The sequence below is a fragment of the Bos javanicus genome, chromosome 19 (genome assembly GCF_032452875.1).
Source record: "Bos javanicus breed banteng chromosome 19, ARS-OSU_banteng_1.0, whole genome shotgun sequence".
Taxonomy (NCBI): Eukaryota; Metazoa; Chordata; class Mammalia; order Artiodactyla; family Bovidae; genus Bos; species Bos javanicus.
Window position 1 is genome coordinate 10,232,440 of NC_083886.1, and position 26,503 is coordinate 10,258,942.

A 26,503-nucleotide genomic window follows, 5' to 3' on the forward strand; every position below is an offset into this window, starting at 1 on the left:
ATCGAGCCCAACTTTGCATGAAATGTTCCCTTGGTATCTCTGATTTTCTTGAAGAGATCCCTAGTCTTTCCCATTCTGTTGTTTTCCTCTATTTCTTTGCACTGATCACTGAAGAAGGCTTTCTTATCTCTTCTTGCTATTCTTTGGAACTCTGCATTCAGATGTTTATATCTTTCCTTTTCTCCTTTGCTTTTTGCTTTTCTTCCTTTCACAGCTATTTGTAAGGCCTCCCCAGACAGCCATTTTGCTTTTTTGCATTTCTTTTCTATGGGAATGGTCTTGATCCCTGTCTCCTGTACAATGTCACGAACCTCATTCCATAGTTCATCAGGCACTCTATCTATCAGATCTAGGCCCTTAAATCTATTTCTCACTTCCACTGTATAATCATAAGGGATTTGATTTAGGTTATACCTGAATGGTCTAGTGGTTTTCCCTACTTTCTTCAATTTAAGTCTGAATTTGGCAATAAGGAGTTCATGGTCTGAGCCACAGTCAGCTCTTGGTCTTGTTTTTGCTGACTCTATAGAGCTTCTCCATCTTTGGCTGCAAACAATATAATCAGTCTGATTTCGGTGTTGACCATCTGGTGATGTCCATGTATAGAGTCTTCTCTTGTGTTGTTGGAAGAGGGTGTTTGTTATGACCCGTGCATTTTCTTGGCAAAACTCTATTAGTCTTTGCCCTGCTTCATGCCATATTCCAAGGCCAAATTTGCCTGTTACTCCAGGTATTTCTTGGCTTCCTACTTTTGCATTCCAGTCCCCTATAATGAAAAGGGCATCTTTTCTGGGTGTTAGTTCTAAAAGGTCTTGTAGGTCTTCATAGATTATTAACCTCACAGATAATTTTAGAGTGAAGTCTGTTTTATATTTGTCTACAGGTCGATAGAAATATTTTTACATATATTCATTAAATTCCCTTGTAAAATGAACATCAGTGCTTTTGCTGCTGCTCTTCCCATATTTCAGGAAGGGATCAGGGAGGAGAGATCTTTCTATGTTCTATTTTCTTCACAGGGTGGAGCCTCGGGGCAAAATTTCCTGAATGATTAGAGAAAAAAATTCTGGAAAAGTGTAATCCAAGGAAATGAATTTATTTATTTATTTGGCTGCATTGGGTCTTAGTTGTGGCACAAGAACATTCTAGTTGTGGTGCAAGGATTCTCTAGTTGAGTGCCTGGGCTTAGTTGCTCTGCAGCATGTGAGATCTTAGTTCCCCAGCCAGGAATCGAACCTACATTCCCGGCATTGCAAGGCAGATTCTTAACCACCGGGCCACCAAGGAAGTCCCCAAGGGGAATAGATTTAATACCAAAAAACTCAGTTTATTTTTCAAATAGATGTCTTCTAGAACTTTTACTTACTGAACTAAAGGAATGTTTATTCCCCATTCTATATTTTCTTTCTTTCTTTTTATAGGTATCAATAACCAAACTTCATGGGAAATAGATAGGAAAACAGTGGAAACAGTGTCAGACTTTATTTTGGGGGCTCCAAAATCACTGCAGATGGTGATTGCAGCCATGAAATTAAAAGACGCTTACTCCTTGGAAGGAAAGTTATGACCAACCTAGATAGCATATTCAAAAGCAGAGACATTACTTTGCCAACAAAGGTCCGTCTAGTCAAGGCTATGGTTTTTCCTGTGGTCATGTATGGATATGAGAGTTGGACTGTGAAGAAAGCTGAGTGCCAAAGAATTGATGCCTTTGAACTGTGGTGTTGGAGAAGACTCTTGAGAGTCCCATGGACTGCAAGGAGATCCAACCAGTCCATTCTAAAGGAGATCAGCCCTGGGTGTTCTTTGGAAGGAATGATGCTAAAGCTGAAACTCCAGTACTTTGGCCACCTCATGCGAAGAGTTAACTCATTGGAAAAGACTCTGATGCTGGGAGGGATTGGGGGCAGGAGGAAAAGGGGATGACAGAGGATGAGATGGCTGGATGGCATCACCGACTTGATGGACGTGGGTTTGGGTTAACCCCGGGAGTTGGTGATGGACAGGGAGGCCTGGCGTGCTGCAGTTCATGGGGTTGCAGAGTCGGACACGACTGAGTGACTGAACTGAACTGAACTGAACCAAACTTTAATGAGATAACATTTGTATTTGACCAACATTTTTTTCTAGGTCAATTTAGTGATGGTTCAACAAATAAACAGCTCATTTAAAATGGATGCACAGTATTACTACAGAGTAAAGAAATATTGACATAATATTGAAGAACATTCACTTTTCAATCACATGAATACAAACCTTACCAGGTATGAGTTTGGTAATGTCCATTATGATCCTGACCTCTCTGATAGCACTCTCTTGAGTACAAAATGTGAAGAGTCCTACTTCTTTGTCTCGTTATAAAGACAAAATAATATCACGTCTACAAAGCCCTTGACAAAAGTGGGCATGTTAAGAAAACTCAGTAAACAGAAACAATTAGGGCTTCCCTGATAGCTCAGCTGGTAAATAATCCACCTGCAGTGTAGGAGACCCTGGTTTGATTCCTGGGTTGGGAAGATCCCCTGGAGAAGGGATAAGCTACCCGCTCTAGTATTCTTGGGCTTCCCTGGTGGCTCAGCTGGTAAAGAATCTGACTGCAATGTGGGAGACCTGGGCTGGGAAGATCCTCTGGTGAAGGGAATAGCTCCCCACTCCAGTATTCTGGCCTGGAGAATTCCATGGACTGTATAGTCCATGGGGGTTGCAAAGAATCAGATGCTACTGAGCATCTTTCACTGGGGGATTAATTATTGTAGATTCTTCTGTTTTTTCTGTAGTTAGGTTTTAGATTATTTCCTGTTTTTCTTCTGGAAATAACAGTGAACTGTACATCTATTTCCATAAGTGTTTGTTTACATTTTTGGTATTTTTATAGGCTCAAGTTCCTGAAGTCGCAATAGATTTAGTATATATTAAAAATCCAGAAGTGGATTGACAAATTGCATTCTAGATAAGTGATATTAATTTATACTTTTACCACTAGGGTGTGAGAAAACCTATCTCAATATGCCTTCATAAGTGGATTTTTTAAAATGTTGACTTGAATTTAGATTTCTTTGATTGCTAGATAATCTGCATTATTTCTTTTTAATATATTGGCCAGTGACATTTCACTCTTTTTTTCCCTTTGTCCTTTTTCTAGTAGAGTATTATTTATAAATAAATATATTTTAAATGTTCTTGACCATTGTGATTTCCTGTTTGTATTTATTAATCAAATATCATTTACCAGTTTTCTTGTCTTTGTGGATACCTGAGGTCTTCTGTTGGCATTCAGTAGCTGTTCTGCATGAATCATTCCACTTGTAGATACATTTTCAACATTTTTTGTGGGAGAAGATGAACTCCATATCCTACTCCTCCACCATCTCGATCCCCCTCCCTTCCCTATCCTATTTTTCTATAATATTTTGGTCTTACAAAGATTTACAAGCCACAAAATTTGACTTCCAAAGATTATCTAGAGATATGTGTTTAATAGAAAATTCACATAAGTTTTAAAATATAACACAGGAGGATTTAAAGAGATTTTACACTTGTCCTGGGCTGCTTTGAGTTATCCCACAGATGGCCCATGACAACAAACACCACTTGAGAACTATTTCGTGGGAGGATTTGAGAAACTCTAAGCATCCCAGCTTCATTATGGCCAAAATCTACTGCTTATTTTTCTTTACATTTTCCTCTGAATTTGTACACATCAATTTCTTCTAGTACACATTTCTCTTTCTTTAGCAAATTAACCATGGGAAGCCCATCAAATGTTCACCATGAAGAACATCTGTTTATCTAACTTCGTTAATCATTAATCTCAATATCTTCTCAGGATTTATGCACCTAGGTTGATAATGTTTGTGGTCATAGGTACTTGGTGACATGTGTATCAATCCATTGATTGGTTCAACTATATTTGTGAAGCCTGTGGTTCACAGACACAGCAAGTGTGAATCAGACATGACCCATGGACAAGGACAGCATTGTACAACTAATGTAATGTATTAATGCTTATAATACAATGTAGGGTGTGGTTAGGGAGATGAGTGTGAAAGCCTTGAAATATATATTTATCTCCTTGGAAGGCTCTTCTAAGTTCCACTTGGGAGTGGTACTCAACAGTGACTTTGATCAATTCAATCCTGACTCTCCAAAGGAGAATGATTGAATTATTATGGTTTTCATTTTGCATGGTTTCTCTCTAGGCATGTGGGGAAGGTCCCATGGAAACACAGAACATCATACAGGTGTCAGAGTTTGTCCTCTTGGGGTTCTCACAGATGGAGGAGTTCCAGAAATTCCTGTTTGTGGTGTTCCCATTTGTCTATGTCATCACCATTGTGGGAACCCTCCTCATCATGGTCACAGTGACTATTGACTCTCAGCTCCACATAATCATGTATTTCTTCTCTGAAATCAGTCTGTCATCGGATCAGATCAGATCAGGTCAGATCAGTTGCTCAGTCGTGTCCGACTCTTTGTGACTCCATGAATCGCAGCACGCCAGTCCTCCCTGTCCATCACCAACTCCCGGAGTTCACTGAGACTCACGTCCATCGAGTCAGTGATGCCATCCAGCCATCTCATCCTCTGTCGTCCCCTCCTCCTCCTGCCCCCAATCCCTCCCAGCATCAGAGTCTTTTCCAATGAGTCAACTCTCCACATGAGGTGGCCAAAGTACTGGCGTTTCAGCTTTAGCATCATTCCTTCCAAAGAAATCCCAGGGCTGATCTCCTTCAGAATGTCTGTGATAGACATCTGCTATTCTACAGTCACTTTCCTAAAGATGCTGGTGGACTTCTTGCATGACACCAAGACCATCTCCTACCAGGGCTGCATGACCCAGATCTTCTTCTTCCCCTTTCTGGGAGGTGGGACTGTCTTCTTCCTCCCAGTGTTAGCCTGTGACCACTACATAGCCATCTCCCAGCCCCTCCATTATGTCACCATCATGAACACTCGAGTGTGTGTGGGGCTGGTGGTGGCTGCCTGGATAGGGGGCTTTGTCCACTCCATTGTCCAGCTGGTTCTGATGCTCCCACTGCCTTTTTGTGGCCCCAACATCCTAGATAACTTCTACTGTGACATTCCACAAATGCTGAGGCTTGCCTGCATGGACACCTCCCTCCTGGAGTTCCTTATGATCTCTAACAGTGGGATGCTGCTCCTCATCTGGTTCCTGCTCCTTCTGATCTCTTATACTGTCATCCTGGTGATGCTGAGGTCCCACTCATGGCAGGCAAGGAGGAAGGCAGCTTCCACCTGCACCACCCACATCATCGTTGTGTCTATGATCTTCATTCCCTGTATCTGTATCTACGCCCGGCCCTTCACTCCCTTCTCCATGGACAAGGCTGCATCCATCAGCTATAGGGTCTTGACTCCTGTGCTCAACCTCATCATCTACACCCTGAGGAACCAGGAGATAAAGGCAGCCATAAAGAGATTTGGCAAGTGCCTAGTGATTTCCAGCAAGGAGTGAACTTAAAATAGGTAATTTAAATGACAAATCTCTCTGAACCTTTGTTTTCCCATGTAAGAAGTGGAGGAAAGTCTTTGTGGAATGCAGCAGTTGAGATTAAACTAATATTTCTATGTACCTACTCCTGTGTCAGATGTTAGGCACTTCTGTACTTTTGTCTCATTCTCACAAAACTGACAGTGAATATGTTATTATCATATTAAACAGTTTAACAAGCCAGAAAACTAGGAGAGAAGTGACTTGCTCAACAATGAAGAGCAAGTGAGGGGCAGAGCTTGGCCAGGAGATGTTTCCTCTGACTCCGTTTCGAGGCAGGAGGTATGGATGGAATTTGAAACTCAGAGTCTCAAATAATCACAAGGGAGAACTTAGAGAGTTCCTCATCTATGGATGAATATCTGTGATGAATACTCAACACTTTCATTTTTTATTTTTATTTTTTTTTTGAGCCTCCATTAGGACTTTAGTCATATTGGGCTGGCCAAAACATTAGTTGGATTTTTATATCCCGTCCCTCTTGAACCTCCCTCCCACCCACTCCCATCCCACCCATCTAGGTCACAGAGCACTGAGCTGAACTCCCTGTGCTACACAACAGCTTCACACTAGCTATCTGTTCTACACACAATAGTGTATTCATGTCAGCTCTGCTCTCCCAGCTCTTCTGCCCTCTCTGCCACTGTGTCCACATGTCTGTGTCTCTATACCTGCCCTGTAAATAGGCTCATCTGTCCTGTCTTTCTAGAGTCCACACATATGCATTAATGTGTGACATCTGTTTTTCTCTTTCTAACTTAGTTTACTCTGTATGATAGACTTTATGTTCACCCATTCACATCACTACAAATGACCCAATTTCATTCCTTTTTATGGCTCAGTAGTATTCCATTGTATATATACACTATGGTACCATTTTTATAAGGCTCAAAAACAAACCAAGTACTGCTTAAAGATATACAGGTAAAGATATACATTTTAAAATGGTGCAGTGATGAACACAAGTTTTAGAATTTTCCTTATCACAGGTCAACCAATCAGGAGGAAACATCTAGGTCATTTCAAAGGTAGTGGTCTGGTTTTTAAGAGATGGTTTTCAGATGTGTCTTTTGTAATTATGTTTGATAACCAACATAGACACTGGCTATATTTTTTTCCATTATATAGAAAGTATTTTGTTAAAAATTTTTGACACAAACCAAGAAAAGGTTAGTTTCAAATGAGCTTTTTGGCCAACCCAATAGATTTTGGTTTTACAATACTAGGCAAAGGAAGTGTTCCCCAAGCTAAACACAATATCCATTTCCCTAAAATATTCAGGTAAAGGAGGCACAACTTCTTTATATAAAACCCGTTTAAACTTTCCAACTTTAATAATCTTATCAATCCTTACCTTTTAATGTTCTCTCAATCTAGTTATAGCCTGCACTTTCATCTCAACTCTGGAACAATCATTTCTTTCTGCTCCCTGCTCTCTGCCTCCTTCCTCGCTGTGGTATTTTGGAAGTGGTCTCACTTTTCACATTTTCTAAGTATTTCCCATAAGAGTATTTCCTTTTGGATTTCTTTCCTTTTCTACAAAAACTCCTTGGATAATCTGAAAGCTATTCTAGTTTCCCAACCTAATCTTCACATCACTTGCATAATATGGCTGAGAGGAGGGTCCTGTAGTATGGTTGAGGATCCAAGGCCAGAGAGGGCAAAGCCATGTCTATTAGTGGTCCAGATTTGAGATATGGGTTCAATCCAAGGCTGCCACCTCATGGGTTTTTGCCTTTCTCTTTGACTTCCTGCCTCGGAATGAGGGCTCCTTGAGGGTGGGGCCATGCTTTATTCACTTGTAAATTTGCTCAACACATTGAACAGTATCTTATCCAGAGAGGCATTTCTACTTTTTCTTGCACCCTGTTCTTTCCCTATCAAGTTCAAATCCACTTTTCATTTATCTTTCTAAAGCTTATATATGTTTACTCTATCTCCTTTGAGGTATGCTTCTTTTGTGAGAGTCTTGGGCAATGTATAATATTGATCTGAAGTTAAGAAGATAATGCAGAGCTTTTTTGTTTCTGCTTCCCTCCCAGCAACTATCCCATCCAGGAAATAAAAGCTACAGGCTCTTCAAGCCATCATGGCAGCTCTGAGTTTATTCTTTCTCCACGACTACCTCCCTGCCCCATTTCACAGATTTTCCCCATTCATGCTGGGTGTTTGGAGATGAGGGGACAGAAAATGGACTCTGTCATGTTTAATCTGAATGTCCCTCAGAACAGCATTTTCCCTTCTACACTAAAGTCCTTTAACTATCTGACGATACTTTTCTCATCCTCTAATTTTTCTCTTCTCCAGATGCAGCATCTACATTCCTTTAATTGTTCCTATTGTGACAAATTTCCTGATTCCATTGTCCTGGCCATCTCCTCTGTTGTTGTTCAGTTGCTCAGTCCTGTCCAACTCCTTGTGACCCTATGGACTGCAGCACACCAGGCTTCCCTGTCCTTCACTATCTCCCAGAGTTGCTCACCCTCATGTCCACTGAGTCGATGATGCTATCCAACCACCTCTTCCTCTGCCACCCCTTCTCCTTTTGCCTTTGATCTTTCCCAGCATCAGAGTCTTTTCCCATGAGTCAGCTCTTCACATCAGTGGCCAAAGTATTGGAGCTTCAGCTTTAGCACAGTCCTTCCAATGAATATTTAGGGTTGATTTCCTTTAGGATTGACTGGTTTGACCTCCTTGCAGTCCAAGGGACTCTCAAGAGTCTTCTTCAGCACCACAGTTCAAACGCATCAATTCTTTGGCACTCAGCCTTCTTTATGGTCCAGCTTGCACATCTATACATGATTACTGGGAAAGCCATAGCTTTGACTAGACAGACCTTTGTTAGCAAAATGATGTCTCTGCTTTGTGATATGCTGTCTAGGTTTGTCATAGTTTTCCTTCCAAGGACCAAGCATTTTTTAATTTCATGGCTGCAGTCACCATCTGCAGTGATTTTGGAGCCTAAGAAAATAAAATCTGTCTTGAAGAGTACAGTGGGACAATTACAGTCTGTGAGGCTATGGGACTCAGATCCCCCCAGGTCTTCCTCCTCTTGTGGTGGTTTAGTCACTAAGTTGTGTCAGACTCTTGTGACCCCATGGGCTGTAGCCTGCCAGGTTCCTCTGTCCATGGGATTTCCCAGTCAAGAATACTGGAGTGGATTGCCATTTCCTTTTCCAGGGGATCTTCCCAACACAGGGTTTGAATCCATTGCAGGTGGATTCCTTACTGACTGAGCCACCAAGAGAGCCCCTTGGAGATCATTCAACCTCAAGATTTTTAGCTGCAAAAATTACATAATATTCACCTCACAGCGTGGTGTGTACCAATGAGGTAAATGTAGAACACCCAGCACAGCACTTAACACATATTAATAGTAAGTGTTCAATTAATATTAGTTTTTCACACATTCCCATTCATCTTTTAAAAAAACTCCCATCAATATTTTACTATTAAGCCAAGATAGTTAGGCATCAGGTTACTCAGGATCTGAACAATCAAGTCAAGAAATTCCTTTCAGTTATTTTGTTTACATGATTAGTGAAAGCAGCTCTCTTAAAAGTTGTTGAGAGAAAGCTATATATGATTCTACTGGAATAATTATGGTCCAGAGAATAATTTACTTGTTCTCACCTCATTGGGTTTCTGTGGTGGCTCAGTGGTATAGAATCCACTTGCCAGTGGAGGAGACACAGGAGACTTGGGTCCAATCCCTGGGTCAGGAATTTCCCTGGAGAAAGAAATGGCAACCCACTCCAGTATTCTTGCCTGGGAAATCCCATGGACAGAGGAGCCTGGAGGGCTATAGCCCGTGAGATCGCAAAAGGGTCAAACACAACTCAGGAACTTAACAACAACAGCCTCATTAATCCCTTGATCTTGCCATTCCACTTGTACTAATAATCAAGCTTATGGGTAATTTAAATGTAAGGAGAGAAATAACCTCAGTAACTTTACCTATGAAGTTTACTTCACATACAATCCATTAAAAGTGTTGTATCAGTCAGAATTCCACCAGAGAAACAGGACTAGTATGATATGGAAATCATACTATTTGGGGAAGGAGAAATTTTACTTTATTAAGTTATTCTCGCTGGTCTAAGAATGAAAATGACATGAGACAGAGTGATAGAAGAAAATAAAAGTTTGAGAACGTGTATACATGGGAGAGATCCAGGCAAACTGAGTAACTCAACAAAATGGCTGGAACCTTCACTTAAATACTGTCTTCAGCTAAAGACAAAAGAAGGTGTTGGAGGAAGGGGTATGGGGCTCTGAAAGGGAGAAAGACAGTTTGCACAGAGATGGAAAAGAAAGTGTTTGGTAAATAAATGCTTGCTGGGCCATGTGGAGACAACGGAACACAGAGTGGACACTATCTAGGCCTGCCGAACCGCCTCCCCACCCCCACCCCCCCTCCCCCGCTCTGACCACCACCAATAGTTAGCCCACATTATTTGCAGGTGTTTCTGGTGATATCTCCATTCAGGGAACAGGTCCTCCATCTAAATTTGTTTTGAAATCGAAGAGGAAGGTCAAACTTTCTTCCTGAGTCTTTTGGGTTTATTGTTTTCACCTCAAAATAATCCACATGCTGAGGAGACAGAGAGAGAGAGAGAGATAGGGGAGAGAGAGAGAGAGAGAGAGAGAGAGAGAGAGAGAGATTCATTGCAAGGAATTCCTTCCTGATTGTGAGACTGGCAAGGTAAGCATGAAATCTGTAGAGCAGGCCAACAGGAAGAGCAGGCTGAAATTCTTAGCTATGAAGCTGCAGTCCAGGATTTTGTCTTTCTCAAAGAAAGCTTAGTCCTGCTCTTAAGGTCTTTTAACTTATAGAATCAGGTACATGCAGATTAGCTAGGATGATTTTCTTTACTTAAAATTACCTGCTTATAAAAAAAGTAAAAATAGAGAATAAGATGGCGGAGGAATAGGTGGACGTGGAGTACTTCTCTTTCCATGGATACATCAGGAATACACCTTCAGACACAGAAGTGCATGCAGAACACCAACTGAGAGCGGACAGGAGTACCTGACCAGCAGAAAAGAATATATAGAACCATGCAAAACTAGGTAGGATGAAGGAACCAGGGGGAAAAACAGGAGTATTAGTAGGACTGGACCTGCCCTTGGCAGGTGGGAGAACTCTGATCCCCACATCGGGGCAATTGTCTGAGTCAGAGGAGAAACGTTTAAGGCTGAGAGTGAAATAGCTAATCTGCAGCAAACTAAAGGCAATGAGAATCCGAGAGTCCTTGCTGCAGCCATACATACCCTGGACAGGGACACAGAGTTGTCCTGGAAGATGCAGTGGCTGGGAGCTGGAGTTGAGGGATTGTGGAGCAATCCCAGGGCGAGGGCTGCTGTTGACTGCAGACAGATTGAAGGGATGTGAGGGAGGAGACTGGTGGGAAATGCCTGTGGAGGAAAGTCAGGCAGCCACTGAAGCAAGGAGATACTGCTGAGTCACACGTAGTGGGTGGAGCCATTACCATAGCCTCTCTCTCCCTACATGTCAGCTATGGCCGCTGAACAACAGAGAGGCTGGCCAATCAAACACCTGACACAGGGAACTACAGAGAAGGACCCCACCCAGGGTGCCCCTTTAAGTGCCTGATGCACTGATCTACAGAGAAGGACCCCAGGCAAGGGAGCCTTTTAAGTGCCTGAATACGCATAGTTACAGAGAAAGACTGGCCAAAGAGACCTTCTGAGCCCCAGCTACAAGAGGCTTGAAAAAAGACTCTGAAAGGGCCACAAGTCCTTCAGTGGGGGCAGTCCGTGTCCCTGCATGCTTGGTGCTGCCAGGGTCCCCAAAACCCAAGTAGCTTTGCCACCTTCACGCTCAACTCTCACTGGAGCACAGCTGCCAAAGGCAAAAAAGTCTTCCATCTCTATGGGCAGGATCGCTTCGGCAGTGTCTGACTCTTTGCGACCCTGTAGACTGTGGCCATCTAGGCTTCTCAGTCAGGGAAGGGGGTGTTCTCCAGGCAAGAATACTGGAGCATATTGGCCAATACTGGTTGCCATACCCTTCTAGAGCACTAAATTCCCTTCTTCCCTAGCCACCAACTCCCCCGAGTATCTGGTGCTGCCAGACCCCTGCGACCCAAGCAGCTGCACCACCTCCACACCTGGCCCTCACAGGGGCAAACCCAAGTCCTCCAGGGCAGCCTCAGGAGCTAAACCCCAGTGGATGACCCACATGCAGAGGCGGAAATAAAACCACAGTTGAAACCCAGGGGCACTGTGTCTAAGGAAGAAGACCCAAAATCTTCCCATCAGCTGTACAAGCTGCAGATTAAATCCACGTGATCAACTAGGCAGACTATGTCTATGGAATATATAAAAGGACATTGAGAGCTGCCACAAAAGAAAGCACACTAGTTAACTGTGGACATCGAAGGCAAGAACACACAGGAGTAGGACCAGATTAGAATCTGAGCTGCCCCCACAGCAGGTTCAGAGATCAGCACAGTGTTGGAGGGCATCCCAGGGAGGTAAGGTGGACTGTGACACCCCACGAGGGAAAGGTCTCTGACAGCAGTGACTCAAGAAAAACACTTATTATTCTTATGTTTTGACTTGTTCTGTAGATTCTTTGGACTTTTTTCTTTTCTTTTTTCCCTCTGCTGTAGTTGTCGATTTTATTGACACTATGAATCTAATTAAGCTTTTGAGCTTTTTTTTTCTTTTTTCTCAGTCACATTTTTTATTGTTGGCATGAACCTCTGCCTCTACATTGGGCTTTTGCAATTCTGTGGAGTTTCCTAATTTCTTTTCTCTCTCTCTTTTCTCCTTTTTTTAATTTTAATTTTTTAAACTATTATATTTTTTCTCCATTTATTCCTTGGTTTACCTTTAATACTGTTCTTTTCCCCTGGCAGTTAATCTTTAATGTATATAAATCTTCCTTTTTTTTTCTTTAATTAATTAATTAATTGATTTTAACTGGAGGCTAATTACTTTACAATATTGTAGTGGCTTCAGCAATATGTGAACCTTGAACTTCCAGATGTTCAAGCTGGTGTTAGAAAAGGCAGAGGAACCAGAGATCAAATTGCCAACATCTGCTGGATCATCGAAAAAGCAAGAGTTCCAGAAAAACATCTATTTCTGCTTTATTGACTATGCCAAAGCCTTTGACTGTGTGGATCACAATCAACTGTGGAAAATTCTGAAAGAGATGGGAATACCAGACCACCTGACCTGCCTCTTGAGAAACCTATATTTAGGTCAGGAAGCAACAGTTAGAACTGGACATGGAACAACAGACTGGTTCCAAATAGGAAAAGGAGTACATCAAGGCTATATGTTGTCACACTGCTTATTTAACTTCTATGCAGAGTACATCATGAGAAACGCTGGGCTGGAGGAAGCACAAGCTAGAATCAAGATTGCTGGGAGAAATAATCACCTCAGATATGCAGATGACACCACCCTTATGGCAGAAAGTGAAGAAGAACTCAAAAGCCTCTTGATGAAAGTGAAAGTGGAGAGTGAAAAAGTTGGCTTAAAGCTCAACATTCAGAAAATGAAGATCATGGCATCTGGTCCCATCACTTCATGGGAAATAATTGGGAAACAGTAGAAACAGTGTCAGACTTTATTTTTCTGGGCTCCAAAATCACTGCAGATGGTGACTGCAGCCATGAAATTAAAAGATGCTTACTCCTTGGAAGGAAAGTTATGACCAACCTAGATAGCATATTAAAAAGGCGAGTCATTACTTTGTCAACAAAGGTCTGTCTAGTCAAGGATATAGTTTTTCCAGTAATCATGTATGGATGTCAGAGTTGGACTGTGAAGAAAGCTGAGCACTGAAGAATTGATGCTTTTGAAGTGTGGTGTTGGAGAAGACTCTTGAGAGTCCCTTGGACTGCAAGGAGATCCAACCAGTCCATTCTAAAGGAGATCAGTCCTGGGTGTTCATTGGAAGGATTGATGCTGAAGCTGAAACTCCAGTACTTTGGCCACCTCATGCGAAGAGTTGACTCATTGGAAAAGACTCTGATGCTGGGAGGGATTGGGGGCAGGAGGAGAAGGGGATGACAGAGGGTGAGATACCTGGATGACATCACGGACTCTATGGACATGAGTTTGGGTAAACTGCGGGAGTTGGTGATGGACAGGGAGGCCTGGCGTTCTGCGACTCATGGGGTCGCAAAGAGTCAGACACGACTGAGCGACTGAACTGAACTGAACTGAACTGACATGAATCAGCCATGCGTGTACATGTGTTCCCCATCCTGAACCCCCCTCCCATCTCCCTCCCCATCCCATCCCTTAGGGTCATCCCAGTGCACCAGCCCTTAGCACCCTGTCTCATGCATTGAACCTGGACTGGTGATCTATTTCACATATGGCAATATACGTGTTCCAATGCTATTCTCTCAAATCATCCCACCCTCGCCTTCTCCCACAGAGTCCAAAAGTCTGTTCTTTACATCTGTGTCTCTTTTGCTGTCTTGCATATAGGGTCATCATTACCATCTTTCTAAATTCCACATATATGCATTAATATACTGTATTGGTGTTTTTCTTTCTGACTTCACTCTGTATAATAGGCTCCAGTTTCATCCACCTCATTAGAACTGATTCAAATGCCTTCTTTTTAATGGCTGAGTAATATTCCATCGTGTATATGTACCACAGCTTTCTTATCCATTCATCTGCTGATGGACATCTAGGTTGCTTCCATGTCCTAGCTATTGTAAACAGTGCTGTGATGAACATTGGGGTACATGTGTCTCTTTCAATTCTGGTTGATGAAGAAGATTTATATACATTAAAGATTAACTGTAAGGGGAAAAGAACAGTAGGGAAGGCAAACAAAGGAATAAATGTAGAAAAACTATAGTAGGTTTTAAAAATTAAAAACTAAAATCATAAAAAAAGAGAAAAATAAAGAAAAAATGTAAGAAAAAAGAAAAGGAAAACTACACAGAACTGCAAAATCTGTAGATGCAGAGGTTTATAATAACAATAAAAAGTGTGACTGAATATACACATACACCTATAAGCAAAATCAAAACAGTCCAACAAAAATAAAGTGCAATACACTGACCTTGCAAACAAAGGAAACCAAAATTATATCTACCAGAACAAAACTAACTAAAGCACAAACTGGAAAACAAAACTAAAACAAGGTGCCAGTTCTGTGTAGTTTTCCTTTTTTCTTTCTCCTTCCATTTTTTTTTTACTTTTCTCTTTTTTATAATTTTAGTTTTTAATTTTTTAATCTATTATAGTTTTTCTACTTTTATTCCTTTGTTTGCCTTCCCTACTGTTTTTTCCCCTTACAGTTAACCTTTAATATATATAAATCTTCTTTATCTACCTCTAATTAACTTTGAATATCTATTCTTTCTTTCTTTTCTTTCTTTCCTTTCCTTTCAGTGTATTTGTTAGTTTGTGTTTTCATTGTTTTATTCCGCACTTGGCACCCTGCTCTAGTTTTGTTTTCCAGTTTGTGCTTTAGTTAGTTTTGTTCTTAACTGGTAAATAAAATTTTGGATTTCCTTCGTTCACTGGGTCAATCTACTGTAGTTTATTTTTTGTTGGACTGTTTTGACTTTGCTCATGGGTGTGTATGTTCAGCTCAGTTCAGTCGCTCAGTCATGTCCAACTATTTGCGACCCCATGGACTGCAGCATGGCCTCCCTGTCCATCACCAACTCCCAGGGTTTACTCAAACCCATGTCCATTGAGTCGGTGATGCCATCCAACCATCTCATCCTCTGCGTCCCCTTCTCCTCCCACCTTCAAACTTTCCCAGCATCAGGGTCTTTTCAAATGAGTCAATTCTTCCCATCAGGTGGCCAAAGTATGGAGTTTCAGCCTCAGCATCAGTCCTTCCAATGAATATCCAGGGCTGATTTCCTTTAGGATTGACATAGGATGTATATGTATATATTCCATTATTTTAATTAATATTTGCCTGATTTTGTAACTGTCATTTGTCTGGGGTTCATCCTTGGCTTCTCATTTTTGGATATTTGTCTTAATCTCACTTAATCCCATAACAAACCACTTATGGAATCTTCATTCCTGACCAGAGATCAAGCCCTGAGCCTTTGGAGTGGGAGCACTGACTCCTAGACCCTAGACTACCAGAGAACTAACCCTAGAGAGTATCAAGTAGTCAGAACTCACACAAAGGAAGCCACTTGAATACAAGACCCAGCATCACCCAACCACCAGTAGCACCCTGTGCAGGACGCCTCATCTAAACAACAAACAAAGTAAAAATACAAACCCAGTCATCAGCAGACAGGATTACCGCCTCACTCAACCTTGCCCATCAGAGGAAAAACAAACAAACAAAACTCAGCACAAATCTCATCCTATACGAAGCTTACACAAACCACTGGACCAACCTTAAGAGGGCAGAAACCAAAAGTAAGAAAGAATTCAGTCTTGAAGCCTGGGAAAAGGAGACCTCAAGCACAATAAATTAAAAATAATAATAATGAAAAGGCAGAGAAATACTACACAAATTAAGGAACAAACTAGAAACACAGATGTCCAAATAAATGAAGAGAAAATAGGCAAACTACCTGAGAAAGAATTCAGAAAAATGATAGTTAAGATGATCAAAAACCTTGAAAACCAAATGGAGAAAATGTAAGAATCAATTGACATAGACCTAGAAGAATTAAAGAATAAACATACAGAGAAAAACAACACAATTACTGAAATTAAAAATACTCTGAAAGTGAAAGTGAAGTCGCTCAGTCGTGTCCGATTCTTTGCTACCCCATGGACTGTAGCCTATCAGGCTCCTCCATCCATGGGATTTTCCAGGCAAGAGTGCTGGAGTGGATTGCCATTTCTTTCCCCAGGGGATCTTCCTGACCCAGGAATCAAACCCGGGTCTCCCGCATTGCAGGCAGACGCTTTACCATCTGAGCCAGGGAAGCCCAGGAATCAATAGCAGAATATCTGAAGCCCAGAAGAAACGAATCAGTGAACTGGAACATAAAATGGTGGAAATAAATTCTGAAGAGCAGAATAAAGTAAAAATAATGAAAAGAACTGAGGATAGTCTCAGAGGCCTCTGGGACAATATCAAATGCACCAACATTTGATGTATAGGGGTCCCAGAAAAAGAAGAGAAAAAGAAAGGGTGTGAGAAAATTTTTGAAGAGATTATAGTTGAAAATTTCCCCAACATGGAAAAGGAAATAGTCAATCAAGTCCAAGAGGCACAAAGAGTCCCACACAGGATAAACCCAAGGAGAAACATACCAAGATACATACTAATCAAACTAACAAAGACTAAACACAAAGAAAGAATATTAAAAGCAGCAAGGGAGAAGTAACAAGTAACGTACAAGGGAAACCCCATATGCTTAACAGTTGATCTTTCAGCAGAAACTATGCAGGCCAGAAGGGAATGGCAGGATATATTTAAAGTACTGAAAGGGGATAATCTACAACCAAGATTACTGTACCCAGCAAGGATCTCATTCAAAATTGATGGAGAAATCAAAACCTTTTCAGAAAAGCAAAAGTTGAGAGAATTCAGTATCACCAAATCAGCTTTACAACAAATGTTAAAGGGACTTGTATAGTTCAGAAATACAAAAGAAGAAAAAAGATCTTCAAAATCAACCCCAAACAATTAAGAAAATGGCAATAGGAACATGTATATCAATAATTACTTTAAATGTAAATGGATTAAATGCTCCAACCAAAAGACACAGACTGGCTGAATGGATACAAAAACAAGACCCATATATATGCTGTCTACAAGAAACCCACTTCAGACCTCATGACACTTATGGACTGAAAGTGAGAGAATGGAAAAATATCTTCCATGCAAATGGGAAGCAAAAGAAAGCTGGAGTAGCAATCCTCATATCAGACAAAGCAGACTTTAAAATAAAGAAGATTAAAAGTGATAAGGAAGGACACTACATAATGATCAAGGGATCAGTCCAAGAGGAAGACAACAATTGTAAATATCTATGCACCCAACATAGGAACACTTCAATACATAAGACAAACACTAACAGACATAAAAGGAGAAATTGACAGTAACACAATAATAGTAAGACACTTTAACACCCTACTCACACCAATGGACAGATCATCAAAACAAAATTAATAAGGAAACACAAGTCTTAAATGATACATTAGATGAAATGGATCTCACTGATATCTTCAGGACATTCCATCCAAATGCAGAAGAATACACCTTCTTCTCAAGTGCACATGGAACGTTCTCTAGGATAAACCACATCTTGGGTCACAAACCAAACCTCAGTAAATTTAAGAAAATTGAAGTCATATCAAGCATCTTCTCTGACCACAATGCTATGAAACTAGATATCAATTACAAGAAAAAAAACTGTAAGAAACACAAACACAGGGAGATTAAACAACACCTTTCTAAGTAGCCAACAGGTTACTGAAGAAATCAAAAGAGAAATCAAAAAATTTCTAGAAACAAATGACAATGAAAACATGACAACTCAAAACTTACGGGATACAGCAAAAGCAATTCTAAGAGGGAAGTTTATAGCAATACAATCCTACCTCAAGAAACAACAAACACATCAAATAGATGACCTAACTTTACACCTAAAACAACTGGAAAAGGCAGAACCAAAACTTCCCAAAATTAGTAGATGCAAAGAAATCATAAAGAAATAAATGAAAAAGAAATGAAAGAAACAGTAGTAAACATTAATAAAACTAAAAGCTATTCTTTGAGAAGATAAAAAAATCAATAAACCTTTAGTCAAACTCATCAAGAAAAAGAGAGAAGAATGAAATCAACAAAATTAGAAGTTAAAAAGGAGAGGTTGCAACAGACAATGCATAAATACAAAGGATTGTAAGAGACTATTATGAAAAACTATATGGCAATAAAATAGATAACCTGGAAGAAATGGACAGATACTTAGAAAAGTTCAATCCTCCAAGACTGAACGAGGAAGAAATAGAAATTATGAACAACCCAATTACAAGCAGTGAAATTGAAGCTGTGATCAAAAATCTCACACAAAAACAAAAGCCCAGGACCAGATGGCTTCACAGGAGAATTCTATCAAACATTTAGAGAAGACCTAATGCCTATCCTTCTAAAACTCTTTCAAAAAATTGCAAAGGAAGGAACACTTCCAAACTCATTCTGTGAGGCCTCTATCACCCTGATACCAAAACCTGACAAAGATAAAACAAAAAAAGAAAACTACAGGCCAATAACACTGATGAACATAGATGCAAAAATCCTCAACAAAATTTTAGCAAACAAAATTCAGCAACACATCAAAAAGCTCATACACCATGATCAAGTTCGGTTTATTCCAGGAATGCAAGGATTATTCAATATATGCAAATCAGTCAATGTGATACACCATAGTAACAAATTGAAAGATAAAAACCATATGATCATCTGAATAGATGCAGAAAAAGGCTTTGACAAAATTCTGCACCCATTTATGATTAAAACTCTTTTAAAAATGGGCATAGAAGGAACCTACCTCAACATAGTAAAGGCCATACATGATAAGCCTTCAGCAAACATTATTCTCAATGGTGACAAACTGAAAGGATTCCCCCTAAGATCAGGCAAAAGACAAGGGTGTCCACTTTCACCAGTATTATTCAACATAGTTTTGGAAGTCCTAGCTCCAGCAATCAGAGAAGAAAAAGAAATAAAAGGAATCTAGATCAGAAAAGAAGAAGTAAAGCTCTCACTGTTTGTAGATGACATGATACTGTACATAGAAAACCCTAAAGATATTATCAAAAAATTACTAGTGCTAATCAGTTAATTTAGCAAAGTTGTAAGATATAAAATCAATACACAGAAATCACTTGCATTTCTATATACTAACAATGAAAAATCAGAAAGAGAAATTAAAGAATCAATCCCATTCACCATTGCAACAAAAAGAATTAAATATCTAGGGATAAACTTACCTAAGGAGATGAAAGAACTGTATACAGAAAACTAGAAGACACTAATGAAAGAAATCAGTGGAGAACTAACTCCAGAAAGAATGAAGAAACGGAGCCAAAGCAAAAGCAACACCCAGTGGTGGATGTGACTGGTGATGGAAGTAAAGTCCGTTGCTGTAAAGAGCGATATTGCATAGGAACCTAGAATGTTAGGTCCATGAATCAAGGCAAATTCAAAGTGGTCAAACAGGAGATGGCAAGAGTGAACACTGACATTTTAGGAATCAGCGAACTAAAATGGACTGGAATGGTTGAATTTAACTCAGATGACCATTATATCTACTACTCTGGTCAAGAATCCCTTAGAAGAAATGAAGTAGCCATTATAGTCAACAAAAGAGTCCGAAATGCAGTACTTGGATGCTATCTCAAAAACGACAGGATAATCTCTGTTTGTTTCCAAGGCAAACCATTCAATATTACAGTAATCCAAGTCTATGCTCAGACCAGTAATGCTAAAGAAGCTGAAGTTGAGTGGTTCTATGAAGACCTACAAGACATTCTAGAACTAACAATGAAAAATGATGTCCTTTTTATTATAGGGGACTGAAATGCAAAAGTAGGAAGTCAAGAGATACCTAGAGTAATAGGCAAGTTTGGTCTTGGTGTATAAAATGAAGGAGGGCAAAGGCTAACAGAGTTTTTCCAAGAGAACACACTGGTCATAGCAAATACCCTCTTTCAACAACACAAGAGAGGACTCTACACATGGACATCACCGGATGGTCAATACGGAAATCAGATTGATTATGTTCTTTGCAGCCAAAGATGGAGAAACTCTATACAGTCAGGAAAAATAAGACTGGGAGCTGACTGTAGCTCAGATCATGAACTCCTTATTGCCAAATTCAGACTGAAATTGAAGAAAGGAGGGAAAAAACAAGACCATTCAGGTATGACCTTAATCAAATGCCTTATGACTATACAGTGGAAGTGACAAATAGATTCAAGGAATTAGATCTGATAGAGTGCCTGAAGAACTATGGGCAGAGGTTTGTGACATTGTACAGGAGGCAGAGATCAAGACCATCCCCAAGAAGAAGAAATGCAAACAGGCAAAATGGTTGTCTGAGGAGGCCTTGCAAACAGCTATGAAAAGAAGAGAAGCAAAAGGCAAAGGAGAAAAAGAAAGATATACCCATTTGAATGTAGAGTTCCAAAGAATAGCAAGGAGAGATAAGAAAGCCTTCCTCAGTGATCAGTGCAAAGAAATAGAGGAAAACAATAGAATGGGAAAGACTAGAGATCTCTTCAAGAATATTAGAGATACCAAGGGAACATTTCATGCAAAGATGGGTTCAATAAAGGACAGAAATGGTATGGATCCAACAGAAGCAGAAGATATTAAGAAGAGATGGCAAGAATACACAGAAGAACATACAAAAAAGATTTTCATGACCCAGATAATCATGATGGTGTGATCACTCACCTAGAGCCAGGCATCCTGGAATGTGAAGTCAAGTGGGCCTTAGGAAGCATCACTATGACCAAAGCTAGTGGAGGTGATGGAATTCCAGTTGAGCTATTTCAAATCCTGAAAGATGATGCTGTGAAAGCGCTGCACTCAATATGCCAGCAAATTTGGAAAGCTCAGCAGTGGCCACAGGACTGGAAAAGGTCAGTTTTCATTCCAATCCCAAAGAAAGGCAATGCCAAAGAATGCTCAAACTACCGCACAATTGCACTCATCTCACACACTAGTAAAGTAATGCTCAAAATTCTCCAAGCCAGGCTTCAGCAATACGTGAACCGTGAACTTCCTGATGTTCAAGCTGTTTTTAGAAAAGGCAGAGGAACCAGAGATCAAATTGCCAACATCCGCTGGATCACGGAAAAAGCAAGAGAGTTCCAGAAAAACATCTATTTCTGCTTTGTTGACTATGCCAAAGCCTTTGACTGTGTGGATCACAATCAACTGTGGAAAATTCTGAAAGAGATGGGAATACCAGACCACCTGATCTGCCTCTTAAGAAACCTGTATGCAGGTCAGGAAGCAACAGTTAGAACTGGACATGGAACAACAGACTGGTTCCAAATAGGAAAGGAGTACGTCAAGGCTGTATATTGGCACCCTGCTTATTTAACTTATATGCAGAGTACATCATGAGAAACGCTAGGCTGGAAGAAGCACAAGCTGGAATCAAGATTGCTGGGAGAAATATCCATAACCTCAGATATGCAGATGACACCACCCTTATGGCAGAAAGTGAAGAGGAACTCAAAAGCCTCTTGATGAAAGTGAAAGTGGAGAGTGAAAGAGTTGGCTTAAAGCTCAACATTCAGAAAATGAAGATCATGTCATCTGGTCCCATCACTTCATCAGAAATAGATGGGGAAACAGTGGAAACAGTGTCAGACTTTATTTTTGGGCTCCAAAATCACTGCAGATGGTGACTGCAGCCATGAAATTAAAAGACGCTTACTCCTTGGAAGGAAAGTTATGACCAACCTACATAGCATATTCAAAAACAGAGACATTACTTTGCCAACAAAGGTCGGTCTAGTCAAGGCTATGGTTTTTCCATTGGTCATGTATGGATGTGAGAGTTGGACTGTGAAGAAGGCTGAGCGCTAAGAATTGATGCTTTTGAACTGTGGTGTTGGAGAAGACTCTTGAGAGTCCCTTGGACTGCAAGGAGATCCAAGCAGTCCATTCTGAAGGAGATCAGCCCTGGGATTTCTTTGGAAGAAATGATGATAAAGCTGAAACTCCAGTACTTTGGCCACCTCATGCGAAGAGTTGACTCATTGGAAAAGACTCTGATGCTGGGAGGGATTGGGGGCAGGAGGAGAAGGGGACGACAGAGGATGAGATGGCTGGAGGGCATCACCAACTCGATGGACCTGAGTCTGAGTGAACTCTGGGAGTTGGCGATGGACAGGGAGGCCTGGCGTGTTTTGGTTGATGGGGTTGCAAAGAGTCGGACACAACTGAGCGACTGAACTGATATGTAGAACTGAAGTGAAAGTTGCTCAGTCATGTCTGACTCTTTGCAACCCCATGGACAATGCAGTCCATGGAAATCTCCAGGCCAGAATACTGGAGTGGGTAGCCTTTCCCTTCTCCAGGGAGTCTTACATGTAAAAGAATGAAATTAGAACATCCTCTACAAAACTCATAGAGAAAAACATAGCCAGAACACTGACATAAATTGCCACAATATTGTTTTGGATCTGTCTCCTAAAGTAAAGGGAACAAAAGCAAAAATAAACAAATGGAAGCTATTTAAACTCAGCATTTGCACAACAAAGGAAACCATCAACAAAGTGAAAAGCCAACGTAGAGAATGAGAAGAAATGTTTGCAAATGATAGGACTGATAAGGGATTAATATCCAACATATGTAAATGGCTCATGCAACTCAACATCCAAAAAACAAAAATCCCAAATTAAAAATGAGCAGAAGAACTGAATAGACATTTTTTTTTTTTTTAAAGTATTTATTTGGCTTCTCTGGGCCTTAGCTGCAGTATGCAGAATCTTCGATTTTCATTGCAGCAAGCGAGATCTTTTTAGCTGTAATATGCAGGCTCTTTTAGTTGCAGCATGTGAACTCTTAGTTGTGGCACGTGGATCCTTGCCCACATGAGGTCAAATCCTTGCCCCCTACACTGGGAGCAGGGAGTCTTAGCCAGTGGACCACCAGGGAAGTCCCTGAATAGATACTTTTCAGGAAAAATACATATAGCTAATGGGCAGAAGAAAAAATTATCAATATTGCTAATTGTCAGGTAAATGCAAATGAAAATCATAATGAGATATCACCTCATACTTGTCAGAATTGCTATCATCACAAAGAATACAAATAACAAATGTTGGTGAGAATGTGGGGAAAAGGGAACCCTCATATACTATTGGTGGGAACGTAGACTGGTGCAGCCACTGTGCAAAACAGTATAGAGGTTTCTGAAAAAATTGAAAATAGAACTACTACATGACCCAACAATTCCACTTCTGGATATATTTTCAAAAAATCCCCAAAACACTAATTTGAAAGACACACACACAATGTTCATAGCAATGTTATTTATATAATTGCCAAGATATGAAAACAACCAAAGTGTCTAAGGTGAATGGACAAAGAAGATGTTTTATATATATGTTTTATATATAATGGAATACTACCCAGCCATAAAAGGAATAGAAATTTGCCATTTTCAGCAATGTGAATGGACATGGAGAATAAGGATGTATTGTACAACACGGAATACAACGAGTATTTTATAACAACTATAAATGGAGTATAACCTTTAAAATTGTTGGTCAGAATATTGTACACCTGTAACATACATAATATTATACAGCAACTATTATGTCAATTAAAAAATAACTTTAATAATAGTTGAAAACTTCCCTAAAATGGGGAAGGAAATAATCACCCAAGTCCAAGAAACCCAGAGAGTTCCAAACAGGATAAACCCAAGGCGAAACACCCCAAGACACATATTAATCAAATTAACAAAGATCAAACACAAAGAACAAATATTAAAAGCAGCAAGGGAAAAACAACAAATATCACACAAGAGAATTCCCATAAGGATAACAGCTGATCTTTCAATAGAAACTCTTCAAGCCAGGAGGGAATGGCAAGACACATTTAAAGTGATGAAAGAAAATAACCTACAGCCCAGATTACTGTACCCAGCAAGGATCTCATTCAAATATGAGGGAGAAATCAAAAGCTTTACAGGCAAGCAAAAGCTGAGAGAATTCAGCACCACCAAACCAGCTCTCCAACAAATGCTAAAGGATCTTCTCTAGACAGGAAACACAAAAAGGGTGTATAAACTCGAACCCAAAACAATAAAGTAAATGGCAATGGGATCATACTTATCAATAATTACCTTAAACATAAATGGGTTGAATGCCCCAACCATAAGACAAAGACTGGCTGAATGAATACAAAAACAAGACCCCTATATATGTTGTCTACAAGAGACCCACCTCAAAACAGGGGACACATACAGATGAAAGTGAAGGGCTGGAAAAAGATTTTCCATGCAAATAGAGATCAAAAGAAAGCAGGAGTAGCAATACTCATATCAGATAAAGTAGACTTTAAAACAAATGCTGTGAAAAGAGACAAAGAAGGTCACTACATAATGATCAAAGGATCAATCCAAGAAGAAGATATAACAATTATAAATATATATGCACTGAACATAGGAACATCGCAATATGTAAGACAAATGCTAACAAGTATGAAAGGGGAAGTTAACAATAACACAATAATAGTGGGAGACTTTAATATCCCACTCACACCTATGGATAAATCAACTAAACAGAAAATTAACAAGAAAACACAAACTTTAAATGATACAATAGACCAGTTAGACCTAATTGATATCTATAGGACATTTCAACCCCAAACAATGAATTTCACCTTTTTCTCAAGCACGCACGGAATCTTCTCCAGGATAGATCACATCCTGGGCCATAAATCTAGCCTTGGTAAATTCAAAAAAATTGAAATCATTCCAAGCATCTTTTCTGACCACATGCAGTAAGATTAGATCTCAATTACAGGAGAAAAGCTATTAAAAATTCCAACATATGGAGGCTGAACAACACGCTGCTGAATAACCAACAAATCACAGAAGAAATCAAAAAAGAAATCAAAATTTGCATAAAAGAGAATGAAAACGAAAACACAACAACCCAAAACCTGTGGGACACTGTAAAAGCAGTCCTAAGGGGAAAGTTCATAGCAATACAGGCATACCTCAAGAAATAAGAAAAAAGTCAAATAAATAACCTAACTCTACACCTAAAGCAACTAGAAAAGGCAGAAATGAAGAACCCCAGGGTTAGTAGAAGGAAAGAAATCTTAAAAATTAGAGCAGAAATAAATGCAAAAGAAACAAAAGAGACCATAGCAAAAATCAACAAAGCCAAAAGCTGGTTCTTTGAAAGGATAAATAAAATTGACAAACCTTTAGCCAGACTCATCAAGAAACAAAGGGAGAAAAATCAAATCAATAAAATCAGAAATGAAAATGGAGAGATCACAACAGACAACACAGAAATACAAAGGATCATAAGAGACTACTATCAACAATTATATGCCAATAAAATGGACAACGTGGAAGAAATGGACAAATTCTTAGAAAAGTACAACTTTCCAAAACTGGAACAGGAAGAAATAGAAGATCTTAACAGACCCATCACAAGCACAGAAATTGAAACTGTAATCAGAAATCTTCCAGCAAACAAAAGCCCAGGTCCAGACGGCTTCACAGCTGAATTCTACCAAAAATTTGGAGAAGAGCTAACACCTATCCTACTCAGACTCTTCCAGAAAATTCCAGAGGAAGGTAAACTTCCAAACTCATTCTATGAAGCCACCATCACCCTAATACCAAAACCTGACAAAGATGCCACAAAAAAAGAAAACTACAGGCCAATATCACTGATGAACATAGATGCAAAAATCCTTAACAAAATTCTAGCAAACAGAATCCAACAACACATTAAAAAGATCATACACCATGACCAAGTGGGCTTTATCCCAGGGATGCAAGGATTCTTCAATATCCACAAATCAATCGATATAATACACCACATTAACAAATTGAAAAATAAAAACCATATGATTATCCCAATAGATGCAGAGAAAGCCTTTGACAAAATTCAACACCCATTTATGATAAAAACTCTCCAGAAAGCAGGAATAGAAGGAACATACCTCAACATAATAAAAGCTATATATGATAAACCCACAGCAAACATTATCCTCAATGGTGAAAAATTGAAAGCATTTCCCCTAAAGTCAGGAACAAGACAAGGGTGCCCACTTTCACCATTCCTATTCAACATAGTTTTGAAAGTTTTGGCCACAGAAATCCGAGCAGAAAATGAAATAAAAGGAATCCAAATTGGAAAAGAAGAAGTAAAACTCTCACTGTTTGCAGATGACATGATCCTCTACATAGAAAACCTTAAAGACTTCACCAGAAAATTACTAGAACTAATCAATGAATATAGTAAAGTTGCAGGATATAAAATCAACACACAGAA

The 26,503-nt window shown here is 39.8% G+C and overlaps 1 protein-coding gene across 1 annotated transcript; it reads left to right on the forward strand.

Annotated features, from left to right (window-relative positions):
- The first annotated feature begins 22 nt into the window (after window positions 1–22).
- On the forward strand, window positions 23–5,785 carry LOC133231676 (olfactory receptor 4D1-like). The gene is made up of 2 exons (XM_061390083.1): window positions 23–4,417; window positions 4,735–5,785. Exons 1-2 carry the CDS (start codon window positions 4,218–4,220, stop codon window positions 5,474–5,476), a joined length of 942 nt encoding a protein of 313 aa, XP_061246067.1. The 5' UTR covers window positions 23–4,217; the 3' UTR covers window positions 5,477–5,785.
- Window positions 5,786–26,503: the final 20,718 nt, after the last annotated feature.

Excerpts from the sequence above, each read along its gene's own strand:
- LOC133231676 (XM_061390083.1), top strand. The coding sequence starts at position 4,218 with ATGGAAACACAGAACATCATACAGGTGTCAGAGTTTGTCCTCTTGGGG. Across the intron at positions 4,418-4,734 it reads TTCTTCTCTGAAATCAGTCT|AATGTCTGTGATAGACATCT; the intron begins GTCATCGGATCA and ends GATCTCCTTCAG.